Source organism: Triticum urartu, chromosome 3, assembly GCF_003073215.2.
Source record: "Triticum urartu cultivar G1812 chromosome 3, Tu2.1, whole genome shotgun sequence".
Classification (NCBI taxonomy): domain Eukaryota; kingdom Viridiplantae; phylum Streptophyta; class Magnoliopsida; order Poales; family Poaceae; genus Triticum; species Triticum urartu.
In genome coordinates this window covers 545007213-545026777 of record NC_053024.1, presented here as the reverse complement: position 1 = coordinate 545026777, position 19565 = coordinate 545007213, and the positions used below count along the sequence as shown (strand labels likewise).

Genomic DNA, 19565 nt, shown 5'->3' with positions numbered 1-19565 from the left:
TATGTAAATGGTACCAACACACAAATAACAAATACTTACAACCCAACGCGTAAGAGGGGTTGTCAATCCCTCCTCGGTATTGAGATAGATTAAATTGTATGAGATTGGATAAATATATCTAGCGAAAACACAAAATAAAATAAAGAAAGAAAAACTGCAGCAAGGTATTTTTGGGTTTTTGGAAAAATAGATATGAAAAAAATATGATAGAAAATAGATCGGGGACGTAGATTTCAGTAGTGGCTTCTCTCGAGAAAATAGCATACTGTGGGTAAAAAATTACTGTTGGGCAATTGATAGAAGAGCAAATAATTATGACGATATCCAAGGCAATGATCGTGTATATAGGCATCACCTCCAAGATTAGTAGACCGACTCCTTCCTGCATCTACTACTATTACTCCACACATCGACCGCTATCCAGCATGCATCTAGTGTGTTAAGTTCATGGAGAAACAGAATAATGCAATAAGAATGATGGCATGTGTAGACAAGATCTATTCATGTAGGAATAGACCCGATATTTTTATCCTTAATAGTAACGATACATGCGTGCCTCGCTACCCCTTATGTCACTAGGTGAGGACACCGCAATATCGAACCCATCACAAAGCACCTCTTCCGATTGCAAGAGAAATCAATCTAGTTGGCCAAACCAGACCAAAGTTTCGGTGAAGAAATATGAGGCTATAATAATCATGCATATAAGAGATCAAAGAAGACTCGAATAATATTCATGGATAGATCAGATCATAAACTCACAATTCATCGGATCCCAACAAACACACCGTAAAAAGTCATTACATCAAATAGATCTCCAAGAACATCGAGGAGAACATTGTATTGAGAATCAAAAAGAGAGAAACCATCTAGCTGCTGCCTATGGACCCATAGGTCTGTGGTAAACTACTCATGCATCATCGGAGGAGTGATACGTCCATTTTGCATCATGTTTTCTTACTGTTATCTATAATGTTTTTATCCATAATAATGCTTTTTGGAGTAATTCTAATGTCTTTTCTCTCATAATATGCAAGGTATACACAAAGAGGGAGAATTCCGATAGCTGGAAATCTGGACCTGAAAAAGCTACGCCAGGCTACCTATTCTGCACAACTCCAAATGAGATAAAACTTCACGAAGAATTTTTATGGAATATTTGAGAAATATTGTAGCAAATAACTACCAGAGGGGCCCTACCAGGTGGGCACAACCCACCTGGGCGCGCCCCGGTGGGTTGTGCTCACCCAGGCCCACCTCCGGTGCCCATCTTCTGGTATATAAGTCATTTTGACCTAGAAAAATAAGGAGGGGACTTTCGGGACGGAGCGCCGTCGTCTTGAGACAGAACTTGGGCAGGAGCACTTTTGCCCTCCGGTAGAGCGATTCCGCCGGGGGAACTTCCCTCCCGGAGGGGGAAATCATCGTCATCATCATCACCAACAACTCTCCCATCTTGGGGAGGGAAATCTCCATCAACATCTTCAACAACACCATCTCCTCTCAAACCCTAGTTCATCTCTTGTGTTCAATCTTGTTATCGGAACTATAGATTGATGCTTGTGGGTGACTAGTAGTGTTGATTACATCTTGTAGTTGATTACTATATGGTTTATTTGGTGGGAGATTATATGTTCAGATCCAATATGCTATTTAATACCCCTCCGATATTGAGCATGATTATCGTTTGTGAGTAGTTACTTTTGTTCTTGAGGTCACGGGAGAAATCATGTTGCAAGTAATCATGTGAACTTGATATGTGTTCGATATTTTGATGGTATGTATGTTGCGATTCTCTTAATGGTGTCATGTGAACATCGACTACATGAAACTTCACCATATTTGGGCCTAAAGGAATGCATTGTGGATTAGCAATTAGATGGTGGGTTGCGAGAGTGACAGAAGCTTAAACCCCTGTTTATGTGCTATTCCGTAAGGGACCGATTGGATCCAAAAGTTTAATGTTATGGTTAGAATTTATTCTTAATACTTTTCTCGTAGTTGTGGATGCTTGCGGGAGGGTTAATCATAAGTAGGATGTTTGTTCAAGTAAGAACAACACCTAAGCACCAGTCCACCCACATATCAAATTATCAAAGTATCGAACACGAATTAAGCCAACATGATGAAAGTGACTAGATGAAATTCCTGTGTACCCTCAAGAACGCTTTGCTTATCATAAGAGACCATTTTGGCCTGTCCTTTGCCTCAAAATGATTGGTCTACCTTGCTGCACTTTTGTTACTACTATCGGTACTTGCTCGTTACAAATTACCTTGCTATCAAACTACTCTGCTATTTACAATTTCAGAACTTGCAGATATTGCCTTACGGAAAAGCACTTGTCATTTCCTTCTGCTCCTCGTTGGGTTAGACACTCTTACTTATCGAAAAGAGCTACAATTGATCCTCTATACTTATGGGTCATCAAGGAGCACCAATGAGGAGGATGAACCCCTCCGTGATCATGTTCCCCTCCAGCAAGGTGTCAGAATAGAGGTCTAGATTGGATCTCGTTGTTCTGGAACTTGCGGCAGCTGGAATTGTGTTCACTCTCCTAGGCTCTCTGGAATATTTGGGTATTTATAGAGCTGAGAGGCGGTGGAAAGGACCTCTGTGCGCCCCAACACCCATCAGGGCGCGCTAGGGGCCTCTAGCGCGCCCAGGTGGGTGATACGTCCATTTTGCATCATGTTTTCCTACTATTATTTATAATATTTTTATGCATAATAATGCTTTATGGAGTATTTCTATTGCCTTTTCTCTCCTAATATGCAAGGTTTGCACAAAGAGGGAGAATGCTGGCAGCTGGAATTCTGGACCTGAAAAGGCTATGTCAGAGTTACCTATTCTGCACAACTCCAAATGAGCTAAAAATTTATGGAGAATTATTTTGGAATATATAAAAAATACTGGAGCAAATAACTACCGGAGGGGGGCCACCTGGTGACCACAATACACCAGGGCACGCCAGGCCCCCCAGGCGTGCCCTGGTGGGTTGTGGCCAGCCCGGCCCACCTCCGGTGCCCATCTTCTGGTATATAGGTCATTTTGACCTAGAAAAAAATAAGAGGACTTTTGGGACGGAGCGCCGTCGTCTCGAGGTGGAACTTGGGCAGGAGCACTTTTTCTCTCCGGCAGAGCGATTCCGCTGAGGGATCTTCCCTCCCGGAGAGGGAAATCGAAGCCATCATCATCACCAGAAACCCTCTCATCTTTGGGAGGCAAATCTCCATCAACATCTTCAACAGCACCATCTCCTCTCAAACTCTAGTTCATCTCATGTGTCCAATCTTTGTACCGGAACCTCAGATTGGTACATGTGGATGACTGGTAGTGTTGATTACATCTTGTAGTTGAGTACTATATGGTTTATTTGGTGAAAGATTATATGTTCAGATCCATTATGCTATTTAATACCCCTCTTATCTTGAGCATGGTTATCATTTGTGAGTAGTTACTTTTGTTCTTGAGGTCATGGGAGAAATCTTGTTGCAAGTAATCATGTGAACTTGATATGTGTTTGATATTTTGATGATATGTATGTTGTGATTCCCTTAGTGGTGTCATGTGAACGTCAACTACATGGCACTTCACCATCTTTGGGCCTAATGGAATGCATTGTGGAGTAGTTATTAGATGATGGGTTGCTAAAGTGACAGAAGCTTAAACCCTAGTTTATGCGCTACTTCATAAGGGACCGATTTGGATCCAAATGTTTAATGCTATGGTTAGATTTTATCTTAATACTTTTCTCTTAGTTGTGGATCCTTGCGAGGGGGTTAATCATAAGTGGGAGGCTTGTTCAAGTAAGAACAGCACCCAAGCACCGGTACACCCACATATCAAATTATCAAAGTAGCGAACGTGAATCAAACCAACATGATGAAAGTGACTAGATGAAATTCCCGTGTACCCTCAAGAACACTTTGCTTATTATAAGAGACCTTTTGGCATGTCCTTTGCCACAAAAGGATTGGGCTACCTTGCTGCACTTTATTTATCGTTATCATTACTTGTCTGTTACAAAATATCTTGCTATCAAACTACTCGTTACCGACTATTTCAGTGCTTGCAGAAAATACCTTTCTGAAAACCACTTGTCATTTCCTTCTGCTCCTCGTTGGGTTCGACACTCTTACTTATCGAAAGGACTACGATTGATCCCCTATACTTGTGGGTCATCAGTGCATGGTGGGCCCCACGGGCCTTCCCTCGTGCACTTCCTTGACTCCCAAGTTGTCTTCTGGGCAGAAAAAATCTCCCAAAAATTTCGCTGCGTTTGGACTTACTTTGGTACTGATATTCTGCGAAGCAAAAAACAGCAATTGGCACTGGGCACTATGTCAATAGGTTAATCCCAAAAATGATATAAAGTTGCTATAAAATAAATGTAAAACATCCAAGAATGATAATATAATAGGATGGAACGATCAAAAATTATAGATACGTTGGAGACGTATCAATCACGAACATAGTTCTCAGCCATCAAGCCATACTTTGTAATCATGTATCACATTCGGCATATATTGTAAGAAATATTATCAACCAATCAATCAATCTTCATGATGTGTTCTTCAATGAGTTCTTCATGTGATCCGATCTCCATGTGTGAGTAGTTCAGTAAGGTCATGGGTTCAGGAAAGGCCTTGCAACCCGATGTATTTATTGGATGAATTGAAGGAAGTACTTTAATTAACGTCTCGTATGTGTAGCATAAAATTTCTTTGTAGTTGTCTCTTGTCTCATCCGCATTCTTCATCCCTGCAGGTACCCAGGATCTTGGAGAGAGAACCACAGAGAGGCTAAGAGCAGGGAGACCGTGATGTCTTATTCTGAACACTGGTGACAGAAAGGTTTAGTACGATAACATGGATACTATCTTTGGGGATTCAAGAGGTGTAATCATTAGATACCCGATGCTTTTGTCTAATTACTGCTATCTTAATTATCAAGGGAACCCAGTGCGGCAGATAGGGCCTTCGGTTAGACAATTGTCTCTTGATGCAAGACGTGTGTCGGTCAAGACATAATTTGGACACATCCCCCACTTCGATACATAGCAAGCACATCTCGATGGATAACTTCCAGGGCACAAATTAATATCATGATGATCCCGACACAGATATATGGTTGTAAGCATAAGTCCTCAACCCATGCATGTTTTTATTATAATTGTTTCTAGTGTCAACTTGATTCCGATTCGGTCAAAATCTGGAATTTAATTCTCTTCAAAAGCTTGTTAGAAACCTTTGCTTAAAGGGCACCATCCTCTCGTGGGTTCGATAACTCAGGGTCACCTCTCAGGAAAAGGTAAGAATCATTTTTGCTCCTTTACCAGATCACTAAAGGGACTAATCTCGTGGCTAATCCTCATGTCGGTTGGGGATCTATAGCCACAAGAAAGCTTTTATGCGGAAAAAATCTCCTTGAAATTTCAGCCTGATCAGAGTTACGGATCTCTGGCAATAAAAGAAATGCTCGGGCTCAGAAAAGTAGTGAAAGCAGAGAGAAACAGAGGGAGATTAGATTCAATCTTGGAGGGGCTCTCACCCTCCGGGGGCCATGGAGGCCAAGGACCAGAGGGGAAAACTCCCACCATCTAGGGGAGAGGTTAATGAAGAAGAATAAGAGGGGGTCTCTCTCCCCCTCTCTCCCGATGGCGCCAGAGTGCCGCCAAGGGAACCATCATGCATCATCGCGATCATCTTCATCAACTTCGTCGTCTACATCAACTCACCTTCCTCCCTCTCTATTCAGTGATCCACTCTCCCGCAACCAGCTGTAATCCCCTACCTGGACATGTTTTTTAATGCTATGCATTATTATCATATGATTTGTGTCATCGCTATTATGTCCGAGTAAATTATTTTTGTCATATGGGTTAATTGGTGAATTGCTATGATTGTTTTGATTTGCATGTGGTTATGTTATTTTCCTATGGTGGCCATCATATGATTGCACACGTGGATCACACCTTAGGGTTAGTAGTAGGTTGATAGGGCTATGCATAGGCCGGCCGGAGTGGCAGCTATTACCGAGGCCGAGTCTAGAAATTGATGCATATGGGATTGAAGGGAGAAAAGTATACCTTAATGCTACGATTGAGTTTACCTTAATGAATGTGTTACCATTCGCGGATGCTTGCTAATAGTTCCAACCAAAAGTACATATGTTCCCAGTATGGATAATATGATAGCAGTGGTCCCTCCCTCATATAAAACTACAATGATAATAATCGGTCTAGTAACTAAGCTAATTGCCTAGGGCCAATTCCGCACATCCTGCCACCGCTTTTTCCCACTCGCTATCTTTATTTTATTGCATTTTTATTTAAACAGCACCTAACTTTTATTTATAAGTTCTTTATTATCTTGCAAACCTATCTTTTCATACATGCAAAGTACTTATAGTTTTATTTAATAGTAAAGCAAAGGTTCGGCGTACGTAAGTTGTATCAGCGGTAGATAGGACCTGAGATAATACCAATCCTATCTTTAGCTCCTTGTGGGTTTGACACTCCATACTTATCACCTCCATCATTGGAAAGAGCTACGACAGTTCCTTGCACTTGGGGATTACCAGCCATCAAGGCATAGAGGATATTCGGCATGTTATCTGTCAATGTACTCATGCTCAGGAATTATGGAACCGCCTAGGTATTTCAGGTCTCATTGATTCGGCGATCCCGGTATGTAGGTCCGATTCGGTAATTTTTGAACATATTCTTCATTTGATGATGAACAACTGAGTTTATAACCACATCTGAATGTCAAGCAAGTTCTATCTGTTAAGAGTTGATATCTATGTTGGATTCCATGCCAAGTTACACACAATGACCCCCCCCCCCTATTGGCTATGGCCAATTTCAATGTTTTCTATTGCGAGCAACTTCCAGAAGACACTTTCCCAGGTCTCTTGGGCATAATTTGAAATGGTGTAAGCCTGATCCAAGGTTCATTGAACTGAATGTGGATGTTGCATTCTTTCTAGATGAAGGAGTGGGCGTAACTGCTACTATCTTACAAGATGATAGAGGTAATTTCTTGGATACTCAACGCAAGTTTATGCCATATGATGCTGACATAATTACCACAAAAGCAATTAATGGCTATGAGCGATGGTCTGGAACTTGCTCCCTTGGCTTCAACCGGATAGAGGCGAAATCTGACTCTCTTCAAGTGATTAATTTTTGCACTGTGCAAACAAGATGGTGGGATGCGGCAATGGCAATTTTCACAGAGTGTGTGGATGCAACTACAATGATTGGGAAGATCATATTTAACCACTGTTTTCGTACAACTAATGAAGCGGCTCATGTGCTAGCAAACTATAGTTCCTTTTTCTAGAAGTTGCTAGGAAACTATAGTTATTGTAAGAAATCTTTTTTTACTTAGTTGGATGAGCCTCCTGACTTTGTTGTCAGCAGACTCACAGACGATGTAATATTATTTTGATATTAATAAAGCTAGCTATGAAGACATTCCGTAAAAATATAGACACTCCCTTCATTCCAATGAATAAGGCGTGCACGTTTCCTAAAATTCAACTTTGACCATAAATTACGTCAATAATATGTATTTTTGTGACTTAAAAATATACTATTGAAAACTTTGTTTCAATACGAATTAAATGGTATACTTTTTACTACATATAACCCACATTTGATTGGTCAATTTATGATCAAAGTTGAATTTCGGGATGGGTTTGCATCTTATTCATTGGAATGGAGGTAGTAGAAGATAGATAGTACTCCTAGTAGATAGATGTTTAAATGAACGTAATAGGTTAAAGTGAACGTCCTCAAGCAAAACTAGCATGCTTGCCCAATAAATGGCGTCAAGACTGCAACCTGTATGCACACAAGAATAAATGTTGTTGGTGACCGGCCCGTGACAGGTTGAAAGACCTTTTTTTTTAAATGCAGGTTGAAAGGCCTTGACCGCGCGCGGAATGCCAGTAACCATCCGTACAGTTCACCACAAACACCAGCTAACCGCATATAGATATGAGAGAGACGTGCACGTAGCTAGTAGCTGAATTCAGAGTCTTGCAAGCTGAGCACTAGTTTGAGAGAGTCAAGTAGTATTTAATACTACCTCCTACCCAAAATAAGTGTCTCAAATTTGTATTAAACTTAATGTAAAGTTATACACTAAACTTGAGACATTTATTTTAGAACGGAGGGAGTATTTTAACAAAGCGATCAAATTTGACCAAGCTACTAGCTAGTGCCAAAGTCAGTGTCATCTTCCCTATCCCTTTCCAGTGTACAATCGACGTTAATACCATATCTTTCATGGTGTAAACATGCAGGTACCATGGCATAACGATCGTCAACAGATCATCAACGATCCAGCACAGTCTCTCCTCTGGGCCGGATTAGCGCGCATTAACACTTTTAGTTGGCAGTTAGCAGAAGAGACGTGAAGCACAGACAAGGATGTGGTTCTTCTTCAAATTAAAATCGGAGCTGACTACTATAGCACACACGGCGCACCCCTGGAGTGACTGGACAAACAAATTAAGCAGCAAAAATGGAGGCCACCACCCTGCGGAAGCGGCCGCTCTCGATCAAGACGGCCGCCGGACGCGAAGGGCGGACGGCGGCGGAAGCAGAGCTGGGGGAGCCGGTCAGCCCCTCCGCGAGGCTCGTGGAGGACTTCTACATCATCGTCCTCATGGGCGCCTCCACGCCCCTCAACCTCCCCGCCCTCCGCGCCGGCATCGAGGCCCAGCTCGCACGCTACCCGCACTTCCGCAGCATCCAGGTACGTAGCCTTCCATCGCAGCATCGCCATGCATGCATATGCATGCCTCTCCAGTCTCCATCCACGTACGCCAGGACACAAGTTTCTTTTTTTCTAAGTGATTCGATATGGTCGCCGGTGCAGGTAACGGACAAGGACGGCGAGCTGCGGTGGGCGCCGACGACGGTGAACGTGGAAAACCACCTGATCCGCCCGACGCTGGACCCGGCCGCCGTGGCGGCCAACCCGGACAAGGCCGTGGAGGACTACGTGGCGTCCCTGTCGACGCTGCCCATGGACCGGTCCCAGCCGCTGTGGGAGTTCCACCTCTTCGACTTCCCGACCTCCGAGGCGACCTCCACCGCCGCGATCCGCGTGCACCACTCCCTCGGGGACGGCATGTCTCTGCTCACGCTCCTCATGGCCTGCACGCGCAGCGCCGCCGACCCGACCAGGTTGCCGGCCATGCCGCCGCTGCCATCGCGCACGGGCGCCATCTACCAGCGACCGCGCCCTTCGGCGGGCGTCCTGGCGTACCTCCTCTGGGTCTGGTCCTTCGTCGTGCTCGCCTGGCACACCGTGGTGGACGTCGCCGGCTTCTTCGCGACCATACTGTTCTTGAAGGATCCGCACACGCTGTTCAAGCGGGTGAACCACGCGGAGACGCAGCGCAAGCGCATCGTGCACCGGAGGCTTAGCCTCGACGACGTCAAGTTCGTCAAGAACGCCATGAAATGCGTAAGAGCCTTTGTTTTCTCATTTTCCTTGAGATGCTCTATGCAATATTCTGAGTGGCATGTTGAAATGTTCAGTATTCTTTAACATGCATGGCCTTAGACCTCACGACTGTTAGCTAAAACTATTTTGTAAAAATATGGTATGAATTTTGCGTACTCTCTTGAAAAATAAAGGCAATTTCCAATGAATAGTAGCACCAGCATTTTAAGATACATCAACCCCTGGATTTAAGAACTAAACTACACGGTGCGTATGTTCTTCATTTGTTGTAGCTAAACTTCTTTCATCTCCTATATCCAAATAGTTAGCCTCATTACTAGATTTTTCTACATATGTGAGCTTTCACGTCACCTCAATTATTGATAGATGTCCGGTCCAAATTGTCTCCATGCGTGCTTCATTTCCATGTGGTCATAAGTTACTTCTTTTGCATTAAACTATCGATGAACCATGTCACCATCCAAATCATGCATGTATTCTTTTTAAGCCATGTATGTATTCATTTACATTTTTACATTAATCTATAAATTCAAACCATGACACCTCGTCAAGTCAATCACGTCTTCTTTTCGGGATAAGTTTTCCTTTTTTATATATATCATGTTGTCACATACTACTTAGGTTTTGTTGTTTCTAAAATGCAAAATAAGTAGACCTTTAATTTTTTTCATTAGTTTTAGTTGGCTTTAAAGAACCTATTTATGCATTTGTTTAACACGGTTTCCACGGCAACACGCCGCACTATATGAAAATATACATAGAAACTTGTGTTTGACATCGCTTCTTTAGAGCAAGTATAACATGGATGTAGTAGATGGGTTATAAGAGATATCACATCGGATTTTTTTTTCTTTTAGTTAAAGGAGAGAGAAAAGAAGTGGGTTGTAGATTTTTAGTCAGTTGTAGCACGGGCTCCAACACCGTTTAAAAGAATAAAGTGTGCCACATATGAATGACATAGCATGCCAGCATGGCTAACTCTTGTATGAGTGAGCCATTAGATTAGCTATAAGTGACTTGGGAACCATATATAGCCGGTTGTTACATGTACTATTAACCTTATGAAGAAATCCAACCCATCTCTATCTGGTTAGTTGTCAAGCCGCATCAATGTTTGCGTATGCGCATGGCTTAGCACCAGTACAATGAGAAATCGTGTGCTCTAGGATCAAGCACCTTTTAGGAATTTGCGATTAAATGATTAATGGAAATTTTACTTTCCGTACCATCTATTGGTCCATTATATATTTGGCCCTTGAACTCCAATACAAGGCAATACTTAACCTTAAAATTTTAATACCCAGCAAAGTTGGTCCCTAATATTAGTCGAAACGGTGGGACCAATGATGGTGGTAGTCTCGCACGCGTTTAGTACAATTAGAATGATCGTGCGCAAGATATTTCATATTGAACTTTTTGAAGCAAATTTTAGAAATGGTCAATAGTTGAAAGATGACAAATAAGCATTTTGCTTTCCACTGCTTGTTTAGGGTATGTACAATGGTGCTATCTTAGGAGTGCCATGTAGAATAAATGATGAGGTGGAGGAGAGAGAACTCATAGAAAAAGGCTTGTCTTCTTTTATTTAAGATAAGACAAGAGATGATATCTTAGCACAATATGTGTCACCATGTTTTTAGGAATAACTAGTTATGAAGATAAGGCTAAAAAATGACCCATTGTATACAGTTTTTTTTGTCATCTCTTAATTAGATGCAAGACCTAAGATAAGACTATCTTATCAACCATTGTACATGCCCTTAGTTCAGTTTGAAGCGAAACAAAACAGCATTGCTTTGTTTTTTCTTCCTGTTATTTTATCTCATTTTTTGCGAATGTGTTATTTATCTATTCAATGCGTGGTTGACCTGTTGCTTGCAAGGAGCAGAACTAACATAAAAAGGAGTACTACATTTTTGTCCTTGTTTGGTGCAGACAGTTAACGATGTGTTGATTGGAGTCACATACGCTGCCCTGTCGCGCTATCACTTCCGAAAGTCAGGTGGTACAAGCTGATTTATTGCTGGTTCCTGCCAGAATAGCTACGGCCCAGCTAACTGTGGCGTTGCTTGTCCCATCCTTTTTATCAGGTGAAACCGACACTCGCAAAGAGATACGCGTGCGCTCAATGCTTCTCGTCAACTTAAGGCCGACCACAAGCCTACACGTAAGACAACAATCTGTCGGTGCATGCTTTTTGAGCATTAACCATGGTCAACATTTCGTTCAACAATTACACAGTTAATGCAGTTTGAAAGTGCTTTCATATACCAATTCGGTGGAGTAGCAAAACTTAATGTAAATGGCATCAATTTTCCATCATGGAGTTTATTTTTCTGACGAACATTTGGTGAAAATGTATCTTGAAAGTTAAAGGCACTGGGGTCGTAAGGATCGCCAAAGATCGAATACACATGAAATCTGTATTTCTTTTTTTGGGGACAAAATGAATTCGGTACTTCCGTAATAAAGCTGAAGGATAGTATGGTTTCTTGCTACCCGTGAGCAGGCATGTGTTGATATGATAAAGTCGGGCAAAGAAAGCCACGTGAAATGGGGAAATGAACTTGGGTTCATCATCCTTCCGTTCTTCATCGGCATGCACAGCGACCCGCTCGACTACGTTCGCAAGGGGAAGAAGGTTGTGGACAGGAAGAAGAGCTCACTGGAGGTGGTATTCACACATGTCGCCGCAGAAGTGATCTTCAAAGTGTTTGGACTGAAGGTAACATTTTGGTCCTTTGTATCACAGTGCTAAGTGCTAAACATTTAGCTATCCAAGAGAAATGCTGGGCGGCTAATTCTCAGAGTACAAGACCAGTGCCTCTTAACTATCCTGTTTTCTAAAGGGGCCGCTGGCCGCTGCACTCATATTTTGAGCCATTTTGAGTTCTTGTTTCTAACGGCGTTGCCACATCTGTCGCGAACAGGCAGCTTCGGCTATCTTCCATCGTATGATCTCCCATACCACCATATCGTTCGCCAACATGACTGGCCCGGTTGAACAGGTGGAGTTTTGTGGGCATCCAATCGTCTTCATCGCCCCTAGCGGCTATGGACCGCCAGAAGTAAGTCCTCCAAAAATATGACTCTGCACTACAGCTAAATAAATCAATGGACATGTTAGTGCCCTGTGTGCACCAGGGTTAAATAAATTAGTTAACATGTCAGTGCCCTACATCATCATATCTCGTCAAGTATTTCCTTGATTAGATGAGCATCGCTGTCACAAGTTGATTACTAAAACAACGTAAATTTTCTACACCAAAAAAAACATACCATGAACTCCCGAATAAAAGGTAACTATGCCCAAGTACAGGTAGGGGTGTTAAAACGCAGGTTTGGTAATCCGTTGAAAACCAGTACAGGCAAGCAGCGAGGCCATGAGGGTGTTGGGGTCCATACCTCAAAACAGTTACAAGCGAGCGGTTAGGGCCATACATAATGGTTTTACACGGTTGGCCAACCCGCACTTGAACAACCCTGGGTATAGAACTTCTATACCCAGGTATTTATAAGTGTGTGCTGAATTAGTGATGAATAATCAATTTAGCAGGTCGAAGTGTTTTATGGTATAGAGTTTGTGTTAATTCGTAATTAATTGTTTGGTTTGCTTGTGTAGGCCCTAACCGTGAATTATCAAAGCTATGTCAACACCATCATGATAAATCTAGCACTGGATGAGGGACACTTTCCTGACTATGATGAACTTTTGGATGACTTTGTTGAATCCCTTGAGGATATTAAGGATGCAGCTTCACGCCTTGGAATGCATCATGGGAAGGCCTAAAGCTATTTGCATCAGTGCAACATATTCATGATTTCGCTACTGTGCCATTCAATATTACTGATGGACTATACTCCCTTGGCCCAGAACTGTAAGGTGCATAATTAATTAATTATGCTTGCAGTCAACGTTTTAAAACATTGACCACCAGTACATGTAAAAGTACATGGAATGAGTATGCACGACGAATAATATTATTGTATTTGTCTTGCGAAATTCATTTCTGCTACATATCTTTTCACATTTTAACACACATATTACTATAAAAAATTATAGTCAAAACTGTGCATTCGAGACTCTGAAAAGTCACCTGTCTTGCATTTCCAACGAAGGGAGTATGTTTGTGGCAACTAAACCTAGAAACTCAACCAGCACACATCGAGTGAGTATGGCTCAGGATTTCCAAGAGTGAACACTATAGTTAATTTTATCAAATTCTAAGAAAGTTGAATAAAAAAAGGTAGGTTGACTATGGACTCACCTTGTGTCATGCGCACAACAGAGACTAAACACCCACAATATTACTCATCTTCTTCAAAGTCCATAAGGAAATCAGTAAGGTTCTCGGACTCATTAATAGCGTCTTTAAGTGACATCTGATCTTTCTTTAACTTTTCCTGGAAAGACAAAAAGAAGCATTATCTGGAATAGAAGTTGCCACAGTTGTGTACGGCGTACTCTGAACACGTATCACCATATAATGATATAAATAGTAAAAAGACTCAAAATTTCCATTAATTTACACACAAAAAGAAACTAAAACACACAATTAGGTAAGACATCCAATATGACCAACAAGAATTTCATTGCCTCAGTGTTACTACGTGCCAAAAGACATAATCAATAATAAAAATGTACCTTTGGTTTTTCGTCCTGCCCAGTAGTCTTTAGAACACTCCAGTTTTGACTCACTTTCCCTTCAACTTCCACAGCCTCATCCCCGCCATCTTCCTCATCCTATAGATAAAGTAGAGATTTCAAGAAATTATCAACTTTGAATAGGAGAAGTATTGATACGACATCTCATCCCACTTATTCGGTGCCCCAGTGTTACAAAAAAACTCAACATCCAGCTCCCCACAAGCATATAGCAAACTGGCTATTTTTCTATTGTTGGGGTTGCACATAATAAAAGAACCCATCCAATATTACAACTACAACTGCACAGTATCTATGTTCCAACCAGTAAAATAGTTCAGTAATATACCTCTAGTGACTCGGGCAGTGTGACAGCTTTGTCAACCTCCTCCTCATCATCACTATCTTCATTGAACTTTCGAAAAGTAGAGAATATCATTGTCAAATGATAAACATTTGATAAACATTTTTAATGTATAAGATATTTAACATATTAGCATAGTTCACATAATTATTTTGTTTTCCTGTAAGATATGCACCGAGGCATTTTTATGGAAAAAAACAAGCACTTCGAATGGACACTCACAGAATGCTCTCCAATATCAACAGCAGTAGCCATGGGATCTTTGACTTCAGGAATGTACTGTCAGCATGGCATAACATGGATAAGTTAAAGAGAAATTAAAAGACCTATGATATGCAATTAGTTGTAGCCGAATCAGTGGTGCAGTTTAAGGTGTACCGTGATGTCTTGATTGATGTCTTCTTCCTCTTCCATCAAACGTGCATCCAGTTCTTCCTTCGTGATCATTATCCCATGCTGAAAGGAGAAAGTGCAATACATAAACTTATGATACAATTACTCCTATTAGCGACACATGTCACACCATTAACATTTTTAGTGTTGTGTTATATAGTACTAAAGACCCTTAGAAAGTTCATTCATATTTATGGTGTTATGGATCTCCAAAACAGCTAAAAACCATGAATCTAGTAAACCTTAGCTGGCACAGTGTAAAATGCTTTATGTGGGACTGCTGCCCCGTACCTCCATCAAATAAGGTACAACTTCAGGGGTAGGCTCATGAAATTCCGGACTCCTGTAGTCAATCACTTCATCAGGATCCTGAACATAGTTCACAGTCGGGTAAACAGGATCACCACCCCAAACTGCATATTTGAATGTCACGGGATTAAGTCCAAGTTGTTATATACCCAAATATAGTTGCATAAGTTTAAACAAGTCAGACAATTACTTTATTTTATTCTAAGAGTAACATGGTAGCTTCCCTTATTGGATTACACATTATGCAGAGCATATACTGATAATTCAGATGTAACAAAATAAAAATGGTTCAAAAATATTTAAATGCAGAAGTGGCATGTGAATGATGAAACTGAAGAGAAATAATAAGTCACATTGTGTTCAACTCCAACGAGTCCTTTTCCTAGATCAACCCGGTAAGTAGGCAGGAGATAACAATGGTTTCTGCCTTTTGCATTAAGTTCCAGAAATGCATGTTTGAAGCAGTGAATAGAACTATATAAAATTACCAAGCAGCTTCTTCATTGAATACATTCTAAGGCACATGGCACCAGCTCTTGAAACTTAGCTCAAACTAAGTTATGTAGGAAAAAAAATGTAGATCACCCCTAAGGTTTGGGGCCAAGTCAGCACAACTCCCTGAGCTTTAAAACCGTCTAAGCAACCCCTCAGTGTAGTAAATGCTGTTTAAATACACCCCCCCCCCCCTCCCCCGATGCTTTTGAACAATATTGGGTACTTTAAAGCTCGGGGGGTTGTGTTGACTTGGCCCCGAACCTCTAGACTTTGCAAGATTATTAGAAAAGCTAATGTAAGATGAACTGCACATAACTATTCAGCAAAAGCAGCTTCTGGATGTCAGCAAGATGAATCAATCAAAATTTGGGCAAAAAAAAAAACAATACTCTGTTTAATCTGGTCTTCACGCATCCTCATTGCCAAAGGATCTCGTTGTATACGAACATCAGTGCCCATCATGATACGATATTCCCCAGCAGTTTGGTGTTGAAACATTGTTATAAGTTGAGTATTTGCATCTTCACCAGTCTCCTCAAAGTGCTTCTGAATGGCTTCCCATGATGTGTCCTTTTGCTTATATGCTTCTACCCATTCTGAATAGTATGCTATTGGTCCTATTTCTTCTAGTCTCCTCTGTTCTGCTTCTAACCTGTGTTTATTGCATACAAATATAAGAGCCACTGCTAAACAAGATAGTAATTTAGTCCTTACAAGTTACAAGCATACACTGACAATGCCATGCTGAAAAAACAGTTGTCGAGAAGTATTTTTGTAATGCACACCATAGATAGATTTATAACTAGAACAGTACAAGCTTTGGTCAAACAGAAAAATTATGCCAGTGACGCATAAACCCGTGGGTATTGGACCTATATAATGTTCCACCACATATTTGTTATGATGCAACGCAAACAGATTGAAAATGGAAGATGTGTTTAAATTAATGTTTCAGAATATGGTGGAAAAATGTGCTATATAATGCTAATGGTATTTCAAGTATTGAGAACAAAAATAAAGATTCAACATAAACAGAAAGGTGTGCACAACTGCACGTGTGCAATGAAAGGGTCCAATAAAGCTGCAGCATATACTTATGAGCAAAAACCATTGTGGTATTTAGTCAACCTTTCCTCTTTGTGTAAATGTCTTCTTGTCTTGGCAAGAGCAGCTTCTGTTCTTGTAGGGTGATCTCCAAATATTTTAATCTGCCCAGTTTCGGCCATTGCCTTTGCAAAGACCTAAAAACAACAAAACAAGCATTACAATGTGGATCAAAATTGAAGCATATCATGGAGCTGGATGTGTCATAAAAACTAATTTGAACTAGGGCAAAAATAAAAATAAAAAACTGAATCAGGCACATAACACTAACTCGTAAACTGTACAACGAGATAATGCTTGCATGCCACAGTGCAAGCAATGCACGCACATTATCAGTAGCGGAGTTATAAGGGATGTGAGGGTCTCAGGGTCATTTGATATTTTAACACTCCTACCCATACGCAAAATGTTGGCTTTGTCATTGTCTACACCACTCTGTTCACATTTACATTACACTCTAGAAGATGCATTGGAAAAGCATGACAAGCTAGCTTGAACCTGACAATGATTCACACATACAGAATGGCAGAAGGACACAGAGGCATCGTTGTGCCCTAGTACAACTAGTGCCTGTGCTACCTGGACTAGGCACAAAAAAACTAGGATAGTAAACCGACATAATTGCGGTGCGGTAGAAAATGTGAATCTCTGCTGTGTAATTATATTCTACTAATTGGCCATGTTGACAAAAGGTAGACAGCCACAATAAAAACTATCACAAGCCATCATTATAAGTGCGGGCAATTGAGAACTAACCGTGTCAACATCTGGGCGCCTCCTCTGCCACCTTGACCACATTTCTGCCTCGGACTTCCTCCTCCAATTCCACCAGAGCTCCTCGCTCGATTTCGGTTCCTCTGCCAACATCGCCTTTGCTGGGTCAACAAATGGGTGTGGCCGCCCCATCATCTTGTCCATCTCATACTCGCTCAAACTCTCCTCCTTGGGCGCCTCGTAAATGACATATTCATTCAGCGAATCATTTGTTTCCTCCAATGTATCATCTAGTGGAACCTCAGTGGCCACAATGAACTCGCCGTCATCTCCACTGGTCTCCGCACCGCCCGCCGCTGATGCAGACGCTACCTGCCCCTTGTACCCTTTCCTCCTACTCCCGGGTTTCTTGCCAAGAGACGGAGTCCCGGCCGACTCCCCGACCGGTGCAGGTGCACGGGCAGCACGGACGCGGGCTGCAGTGCCCTCCGGCCAGTACTCCTGCCCAGGTATGCTTGCCCGGGCACCTGACGCTGGCTCGAGCTGACCAGATGTGGAGTCGAAATAACTGGAGTACGGTGGCGCTTCGATCTTCGACGGATCAAAATGGATAGACTCGTCCTTGACGCACCTGATCGTGCATCTCCGCGTTCTGGTCGGCGCGACTGACCCTGCCTTTCTCCGCTGACGCAAACTAGCAAACACCTTCTGCGCAAGCACCGAGAACCTAAATTTTAGCACAGACAGCAACTGCACGCAGTCAATTTTCGACAATTTGGAGCTTCAAAGGCAGGTAATTACCGAGGACTTGCAGAAGCTCGGAACCGGCACGGCGGTGGAGGCAGCCGGCGGCGGCGACATGCCTGCAGAGTGCTCGACGGAAAGCGGGGGTTAGCGGGGAGGTCAAATTCTCTGGTCCGCGCGCGGAGCAGGACGGGGGTTTGAAGCTTGAAATGAGGAACATGACGATACCTGGGAAGAGCCAAGGGTGGGAGCAAGACGCCATGGTTCTTCGCCCGACGCTGCGGTCGGTGGTGACCGCGGGGCTCGAAGTCGAGGAGGATGATGAAGAAGCTGGAGGAGGGGGGTCGAGAAGCGGCGAGGGGGGTAGAGTTATCTGGATTTTAGGTGCTGGGAAGCTGGGACTGGGAGTGGGTAGAGCTAGCCGTGTGTTCCATGGTTGGGCTGGCTCCGTACCAAGGTTTTTCGTTCAGGATAACGAACAAGAAGAAAGGGGTACGTCATGAAACTAGTACGCGACGGTCAGTTTGATACATAAATTTGTAAAATACGGGTTTTTGATCATCTAACTTGTTCCTCTATTCATATACGGTGTTTTCTACCGTATTCAACCGTATCATGTGCATACATGGCGTGCCAATGTGGCAGTGACCCACTGTCAGTAATGGGTAATCCGTGTGTATGTTTTTTCTTCAAAAAGCACCCTTGCATTTTATTTATTTATGCAAAAAATCTTCGTACCAAATGAAAAATGCCGAACAGACAAACGGGTTCGAACAGAAGACCTGCTATAAATCGCGTACCACTTAATTGACATATTATTCACGTTCATAAAGCACAATTAGCTTTATATAAGACAGGCTGTACAAGTTAAAATATAAAACCAAAACGAGAAAAGGGGAACCTATGACCACATAAGCTTGCCAAGTGTGCGAGCACCAACCATCCGGTCACAATGAGTTAAAAAAAACGTCAGCCACAATGACATTTAAATAGATAAACATAATTTATCTTATGTATTCTTCTTTCTTATTTCTATTTAAGAAAATTACTCATATTCTAGATAAACATTTTGGACAAATCAACTAGATTTTAGTTTGAATTCATGTAATTTTAAATTAAAAAATCTAGAGAAAACCAAATATAGTGCAGAATGAGTGTCCGTAATTTTTATAGACAAACCAACTAAAATTTTGTATGAATTCGAGTAATTTTAAATTAAAATTTTAGACAAAAAATATAGTGCAGAATGTATGTACGTAAATTCTTTTGCACAAATCAACGAAAATTTTGTTTGAATTCGAAAATTTAG

General features: G+C 41.9%; 2 protein-coding genes across 8 annotated transcripts; one reads left to right on the top strand and one right to left on the bottom strand.

The window, feature by feature from the left end:
- The first annotated feature begins 8427 nt into the window (after nucleotides 1–8427).
- Nucleotides 8428–13491, top strand: LOC125544906 (wax ester synthase/diacylglycerol acyltransferase 11-like). Of its 2 annotated transcripts, XM_048708695.1 has the most exons (7): nucleotides 8440–8771; nucleotides 8895–9488; nucleotides 11424–11490; nucleotides 11579–11655; nucleotides 11998–12213; nucleotides 12419–12556; nucleotides 13111–13491. In XM_048708695.1, exons 1-7 carry the CDS (start codon nucleotides 8538–8540, stop codon nucleotides 13276–13278), a joined length of 1494 nt encoding a protein of 497 aa, XP_048564652.1. In that variant the 5' UTR covers nucleotides 8440–8537; the 3' UTR covers nucleotides 13279–13491. The 2 variants fall into 2 exon arrangements, with proteins under 2 accessions (XP_048564653.1, XP_048564652.1); XM_048708696.1 differs by lacking the exon at nucleotides 13111–13491 and having other exon boundaries at nucleotides 8428–8771; nucleotides 11998–12279; nucleotides 12338–12551.
- LOC125544905 (protein PLASTID TRANSCRIPTIONALLY ACTIVE 12, chloroplastic) lies at nucleotides 12188–18736 on the bottom strand. 6 transcript variants are annotated; one of them, XR_007299811.1, is made up of 13 exons: nucleotides 18485–18736; nucleotides 18314–18375; nucleotides 17555–18220; nucleotides 16823–16935; nucleotides 16084–16346; nucleotides 15182–15303; nucleotides 14876–14953; nucleotides 14720–14776; nucleotides 14483–14548; nucleotides 14134–14232; nucleotides 13757–13892; nucleotides 13586–13631; nucleotides 12188–12590 (listed from the first exon to the last, which is right to left on the bottom strand). XR_007299811.1 is itself a non-coding variant. In XM_048708692.1 (12 exons), the coding sequence occupies exons 1-11, from the start codon at nucleotides 18516–18518 to the stop codon at nucleotides 13797–13799; spliced, it is 1656 nt and encodes a 551-aa protein (XP_048564649.1). In that variant the 5' UTR covers nucleotides 18519–18736; the 3' UTR covers nucleotides 12188–12590; nucleotides 13757–13796. The 6 variants fall into 6 exon arrangements, 3 of the variants coding, with proteins under 3 accessions (XP_048564649.1, XP_048564651.1, XP_048564650.1); XR_007299813.1 differs by having other exon boundaries at nucleotides 12188–12584; XR_007299812.1 differs by having other exon boundaries at nucleotides 12188–12579.
- Between the last annotated feature and the right edge of the window lie 829 nt (nucleotides 18737–19565).

Excerpts from the sequence above, each read along its gene's own strand:
- LOC125544905 (XM_048708692.1), bottom strand. The coding sequence starts at position 18,518 with ATGGCGTCTTGCTCCCACCCTTGGCTCTTCCCAG. Across the intron at positions 18,376-18,484 it reads CCACCCTTGGCTCTTCCCAG|GCATGTCGCCGCCGCCGGCT; the intron begins GTATCGTCATGT and ends AGCACTCTGCAG. Across the intron at positions 14,549-14,719 it reads TTGATATTGGAGAGCATTCT|TTCAATGAAGATAGTGATGA; the intron begins GTGAGTGTCCAT and ends ACTTTTCGAAAG.
- LOC125544906 (XM_048708695.1), top strand. The coding sequence starts at position 8,538 with ATGGAGGCCACCACCCTGCGGAAGCGGCCGCTCTCGATCAAGACGGCC. Across the intron at positions 8,772-8,894 it reads CGCACTTCCGCAGCATCCAG|GTAACGGACAAGGACGGCGA; the intron begins GTACGTAGCCTT and ends TCGCCGGTGCAG. Across the intron at positions 9,489-11,423 it reads TCAAGAACGCCATGAAATGC|ACAGTTAACGATGTGTTGAT; the intron begins GTAAGAGCCTTT and ends TGTTTGGTGCAG.